Raw genomic sequence first — 6913 nt, 5'->3', positions numbered from 1 at the left:
ACTCGTCTTGTCAGTCTCGCCTCACTCGTCTTGTCAGTCTCGCCTCACTCGTCTTGTCAGTCTCGCCTCACTCGTCTTGTCAGTCTCGCCTCACTCGTCTTGTCAGTCTCGCCTCACTCGTCTTGTCAGTCTCGCCTCACTCGTCTTGTCAGTCTCGCCTCACTCGTCTTGTCAGTCTCGCCTCACTCGTCTTGTCAGTCTCGCCTCACTCGTCTTGTCTGTCTCGCCTCACTCGTCTTGTCTGTCTCGCCCCACTCTTCTTGTCTGTCTCGCCCCACTCTTCTTGTCTGTCTCGCTCTTCTTGTCTGTCTCTTCTTGTCTGTCTCGCCCCGCTCTTCTTGTCTGTCTCGCCCCGCTCTTCTTGTCTGTCTCGCACACCGGTATCACCGTCAGCACCGTCTATCACGGCAAGCCTAGTGCGCCGGCCCAATTTAACCCCCTGCTCATGAGAAAGAAGGGAAACCTCTCATTCTAAGCTCCACAGCAGGTCTCTTACAAACATCACACAGTAGCTAATAAACACTACAAGCAATAAAATGCCATCCCCGACCTGTCCCTTGGTGAAGAAGTTGGGCAGGTACTTCATGGCGTTGCTGCGCAGGCAGGCGATGTTCTGGTAGCTGCCCGGCTCAGCCGTTCGCAGAGAGCGAATGCGGTCCTGGACATAGTCTGAGACCTTCACCCGGATCTCCAGACCCAGGATCAGCTGCTCGGGGAACAGCTTCGACAACTCAACTATGAGAGAGAGAGAGAGAGATTCAGTAACACTTTATTTTAGGCTGATGATACATGGGGCAACTTTGGATAATGTTGCCGTCAACGGGCAACCAGGTGAGACACAGCGCCCACGACTGATCTAAAGTATCCAGATAGAAATCTGTTACCCATTCTCAATGGGAAAGTGCCCAAGCAACATTGCTCAAAAAAAGTTGCCCGGCAAAAATGCTTAAAAAGTTGCCCTGTGTATCATCAGCCTTAGAGAGCACTATTCACTGTTAACTAGTTGCTCATCAGTATGCATATTACTAGCGCATTGGCTGTGTATTAGTACTTATAAATACCAGGTCTATCAAAACTTGCAACCCTTCATATTCTGGCCTCCGGTTCTTTTCAACATACTGTGGCTTCTTTATTTCTTCAGTCTTTATTTGCGACTACACTCATTTGCACTGTGCTTGGTATATTGCGTTGGTCGATACGAGATGTTGCGTCTGTGTTCTTTAATTTGCGTGTTGTCAGTAAATCCTCAGCAGAAATTTCCACACCCATCGGCGCTGTTTTGGAATTGCGCTCTCGCGCTAATTTGCCCCGTTTAGTAAAACTGGCCCCAAGTTGTTTATTTGTAGAGCGCTTTTCGCAACACAAAACCGCTTGCTTCAACATCAGTAGCAAAAGGTCACAACTGCCCTGGCACTGGAGAGAAAAACTGTGAGAGGCAGCAGTGGTGGAGATGAAGGAGCCCATGATAACTCAACTCTCTGATATGAGTAATAACATCATGTGATCAGACAGTGTGACGCCGTCCTCCAATGCATTATTAAAGGGTTAGTTCACCCAAAAATGAAAATTAGCCCATAAATTACTCACCCTCAAGTCATCCTAGGTATATATGACTTTCTTCTTTCAGACAAATCCAGTCGGAGTTATATTGATATTTTTCTTACAAAAACACATCGATTCGCTACAGGAGGCCTTTGTTCACCCCCCGGAGCCATGTGAGACACTTCTTTTTAATGGATGGGCGCTTTTTATTTAACTGCTCTTGGACTGATGCATGCAACACTCGCTGAGTGGCATTAAACAGCTTGAAAGATCAAAGACAATTTTTAATATAACTCCGACTGGATTCGTCTGAAAGAAGAAAGTTATATACACCTAGGATGGCTTGAGGGTGAGTAATTTATGGGCTAATTTTCATTTTTGGGTGAACTAACCCTTTAAGCACCGTGACCGATCACAGACATGCCTGTTAAGATCATGACTGCATCATGAGTCCAAAGGCGTGTAAATGTGTTTTGTGCATGAAAGGCTTTGATGAGTGAGGACCTGCTATCGGCACAGATCGATGAAGCACTCGTCTCAACAGGAGGAGGATGTGTTTGTGCTTACAACATATCGTGTCCTCGTCTCTAGCTACATTAATTAACACAAGTAATATGTATTGAGATACAGCTATGGGTCATTCCTTACAAACTCGGCCAGAGTTACCAGAGGTCCCTCAATAGGAGGTGCTGTTTCTCTTTCTGGTGAAAGAAAAAAAAAATTAAATGTCATGGATGAAAATTTACTAAGTACTCCACTATTTAGTAGAGGGGGGGTCAAAACAGCAATTTTCACCTGAGATTCAAAGCCAGATTACAGGAGGATAAAAAAAAAGACTTCAGAAAGATGGCAGCATCGTTGCGTTACTTTCACACAGTGAACAAAATCTGTTGATTTTAGCAATCTTTGTTGCATTACGTGCCAGTGGTGACCAATCAGAAATGGGAAAATGACTCTCAGATAGGTATTTTGTATGCAATTGTTTTCTAGTTATATACATTTCTAGTTTCAACATTATTTGTTCTTCAGACATTCCTCTTTAAAAGAAAAGAATGATCATATTTTTGCAAAGTGACCCACATTTGCTTTTTGACCACTGAAAATGTGTTCAATTTAACAGTTTACTCCTGGAGCCATATTGAGATCTCAAAAATGAACCATATAGGGCCTTAAAAATGAAGACACCAAAAGGAAAGTTTGTTAAGACCCAAAAATATAAAAGGTAATTAAGATATCTTTAATAGCCTACTTATTGAGTTACAGGCATGCAAAAAATAAAATAAAAAAATACTCAAAAGTGCTTTTTTTCCCCATTTTTGAATGTTCACCACTGGCACATAATGCAACAAAGATTGCTAGTCAACAGATTTCACTAATAGACCTATAATCTCTGTGTAAAAATATCATAACGATGCTGCCATCTTTCTGAAATCATTTTTATCCTCCTGTAATCTGGCTCTGAATCTCAGGTGAAAATTCTCATTTTTACCCCCCTCTAGAATTTTTTAATTTTTTAATTTTTTTTTTACAAAATCAAAAATGTGAGCCAGGAAAGTTTCTGAAATGTGGCTGATTTGACACAGAATGACCCTTATATTATATTCCTTCAGAACGCCGCCGGGATTTAAGGTTTTATTTTGATTTGACATGACAAGCCTTAGAGACTTTAATGCTTACATTTCCACAAACATGAAAAAAACTATGAGTTAACATTTGAAGGCTATGAGGTTTAGGCAAGCTTTCCTTGTGATGATGATGATGATGATGCAAACACATTGATCCTGACTGGAACTCTATGGGACAGTTGGGAGTCTCTATATAAGGGCAGTGCTGGTAAATGTCGCCCTCTTGCAGCTCTGAGATGTAACTGCATCGACCAATGATAATCAGTCAACACCACAAACATTAACATGACAAGACTAAAACTATCAAGCGCTTCATAAAACATACCGTAGTATAACTAAGAAATGACACCGGATATCTAAATACAGGTACAGATCATGTTCATATTCCTGGACTAACTAACTCAGAAAACTGTCTAAGAAGAAATGATAACTTGTTGGACGATTCAAACACACAGCCCTACTAATCTAATCAGTGACTCGACTTCAGTGCCCTTATTCTTTTTAAACAGACTTTTAAAGATTAGACAACAAAACTATAAAATTACGCATGTAGAACGCATATTAAATGCAAGTAAAGTGTCTACTTTAATGTTTCAAATAGCTTTTGTAAAGAATAAAATGTAAAAATGGGTGAAATAATGTCAGTGTTACAGATATATTTATGTTTATGAAACAACACAGTTATTCTGATCTGAAATTGAAAATTTGAAAAGAAAGTGAGTTATAATTCTGAAAAACTTTTTGCTGATAAATGGGTAAAACCTAGTGGTTTGAAGCATAGTGTCAAATATTAGTAAAGATTTAAAATTACAATTAATTAGTATTTTACTGCTGCAGTGAGTTTTTTAATGTCATCTAATGATTCTTGTTCTAAATATGCCTGACAAGATTTTTTGTTATACAAACTATTATCAAACTGAATGACATTTGTAAATCATGGTAAAATGTACAAAAAAATTAACAAAATTTTCTCACACTAATTGTCGGTCACTGTTGTCTGTATTATTAATATTTTTCGTGTCATTATGAATATACAGTAGTCAACATTTGAAGTGGATCAAAACAATTAATCAAAGTTGTCTTAAGACAAGAACGCATTTTGGTTTTAGGTTTTAGGACAATTTTAATGAAAGGTTTTGATCCACTTCAAATGTTGACTACTGTATATTCCTGCCATTTGCAGCATGAGGTCATGTGTTCTTTGCTCACAGCTGATTGGTCTGATTTCAGCCTCAGTTACCATGGCGATGAGCACTCTCAAATAAATATGGGCCTGTATATTTTATATAGAGATGCACCGATCGACCGGCCCTGGTCCGGAATTAGCCGGTTTTCCACATGACCGGCCCTTACCAGTGACCGTTCAGTTTGAAAAACAAGAAGTTAAAATGAAGTGACTTACATTTTAGACACAATTTATAAAACTTGTTGTTTTTGTGAAAACTTGTATCTGAACTGTAAATTATGCTTTTTGAAGTAATTTTACAGTTTAATATGGTACTATAGACATTGCCCCACTCATATGGTATTAATTTTATTTGTGCGGGTCTTAAAAAAGGTCTTAAATTCAAGCTTAAAAATCCTGCAGAAACCCTGTCAAGTGAGTCAATGTTTCAGTAACCCATTCGTAAAGACAGAAGTTACTTTCCTCGTTTCTGAATGAATCGGCCATTTGAACGAATCTGTTGAATGAAGGACTAAATGACTCACTCATTCAAACAGTCATTTGACGCCACCTACTGGTTTGGTTTCATATTTAAAACTATCATTGCATTTTCCCCAACATTTCTTATTTGTATGTTTAAAAAATATTTAAAATTCATTTTATAAAATTATTTATGCATGTGAAATTTTGCAGTGTAAATGCATTTATCCACCTTTTTCTTGTCGTAAAAATGGGCGCGGCCTAGGGCTGCACGATTAATTGAATGCGATTGTCATGCGCATTTTGATAGTAATGCCGGTTCTGTAATCAGCAAGAAATCATCACGTGCTTTCAGATGGAGCAGCATTTACTACACATAGACGTAGTTCACTGACAAGTTACACAAAAAAAAAAAAACCCATCGCAGACAATTTTATTGTGCGATTATGAAATCGAAGAAATCGTTCGCGATAATGACAGCTGTTTGCATAGCTTCTCAGTGAACTACGGCTCTGTGAAGTAAATGCTGCTCCATCTGATAGTGCAAACAGTTTTACCGTTTACTGCACGTTGTTATTCTCCTCGTTATTTACCTATAGCGGCTAGTCTCACCCGTAGGCTTACTTCCGCGTTGAAGAAAAAGGTGGATAGAGAATATCTGTAACGTAGTCCAGATTGGGGAATTGTAATGTTTAATACTTTTTATTATGTCAGTAATTTTTTGCATTGAAAAAAGTATAGATTTTTGTGTGTACTGCTGATCACAGAACCGTGCTTCACTGAAAGATACGCATGACAATCGCAGCTTCTGTCGAATCGCGATCTCGATTCCATTTAGATTTATCGTGCAGCCCTAGCGCGGCCATTTGTAAATTCTATGGGTCTGGCTTACGGTCTCATCTGTGTCCACTCCATCCAGCTATTTTTAGCTGAACAAAACGTTCGTTGATATTGAAAGTTGGTGTGTCTTATCATATTATTTTAATGTATTATCTTAATTATGAACACACTGGTTTGTAGTGCAAACAGTTTTACCGTTTACTGCACGTTGTTATTCTCCTCGTTATTTACCTATAGCGGCTAGTCTCACCCGTAGGCTTACTTCCGCGTTGAAGAAAAAGGTGGATAGAGAATATCTGTAACGTAGTCCAGATTGGGGAATTGTAATGTTTAATACTTTTTATTATGTCAGTAATTTTTTGCATTGAAAAAAGTATATTTTTTTTTTTTTTTTTGTTGTATATGCTGTCAATTATAGTTCTTAGAAAGAAATCGGAACTGGCCAAAAATCGGTATCGGCAGGTCACTCTTAAAAACAAAAATGGAAATCGGCCAAGAAAATTGCAATCGGTGCATCTCTAATTTTATATTAACCAAATGTTTAGATATTTTCTCCAATATGTTATATAAGTAAGTACAGATTACCCAGAAGTCCTCCGTATCCGCAGCCGATGTCAGCGAACTCCACCTGCGCGTTGTGTTTGTCCGGTTTCCCGCTTCCGCCCAGCGGCCGGAAATACTCCGGGTACAGCTGAGACCAGTCCATCTGCTCAGGGCACACCGGGCTACCGACACACATAATCATCATCATCATCTCACTCACACACACACACACACACACACACACACAGAGCACATGTGAGAGAGCTCTTACTACTGGAAGCTGTGGTCGGCCATGGGGTTGGAGTGCGCTCTCTGCCGGTAATAGCGCTTCTGCGGCATGGACACACTCATCCTGCTGCTCCGCGGGAAGATGCTCACTGTGTGCCGGTTTAACTCAAAATAAAGCGTGCTGTCTTCACTCTCGAAACTTCACATGTGATGTTTCTTCTTCGTCTGACAGACAGAGCTGAAGCAGGAGCGCGTTCACCCTCTGCTGGACATGCGCAGATCTGCTGCGGCCGCTTCGGGACGTCATGAGCAACATGTGACCATAGAGCACAAAACCAGTCATAAGGGTCCATTTTTTAAAATTGAGATTTATACATCATCTAAAAGCTGAATAAATAAGCTCTCCATTGATGTATGGTTTGTTAGGATAGGATCATATTTGGCTGAGATACAACTATTTGAAAATCTGGAATTTGAGGGTGCAAAAAAA

General features: G+C 39.7%; 1 protein-coding gene across 1 annotated transcript; it reads right to left on the bottom strand.

Moving 5' to 3' along the window:
* Nucleotides 1-451: 451 nt before the first annotated feature.
* Nucleotides 452-6710, bottom strand: LOC107694710 (tRNA (guanine-N(7)-)-methyltransferase-like). The gene is made up of 3 exons (XM_016494402.1): nucleotides 6467-6710; nucleotides 6238-6377; nucleotides 452-735 (listed from the first exon to the last, which is right to left on the bottom strand). The coding sequence occupies exons 1-3, from the start codon at nucleotides 6544-6546 to the stop codon at nucleotides 467-469; spliced, it is 489 nt and encodes a 162-aa protein (XP_016349888.1). The 5' UTR covers nucleotides 6547-6710; the 3' UTR covers nucleotides 452-466.
* Nucleotides 6711-6913: the final 203 nt, after the last annotated feature.

Source organism: Sinocyclocheilus anshuiensis, unplaced genomic scaffold, assembly GCF_001515605.1.
Source record: "Sinocyclocheilus anshuiensis isolate Anshui unplaced genomic scaffold, SAMN03320099.WGS_v1.1 scaffold7617, whole genome shotgun sequence".
Lineage (NCBI taxonomy): Eukaryota > Metazoa > Chordata > Actinopteri > Cypriniformes > Cyprinidae > Sinocyclocheilus > Sinocyclocheilus anshuiensis.
The sequence above is the reverse complement of the archived record's forward strand: the minus strand, read 5'-3'. Positions and strand labels throughout refer to the sequence as shown.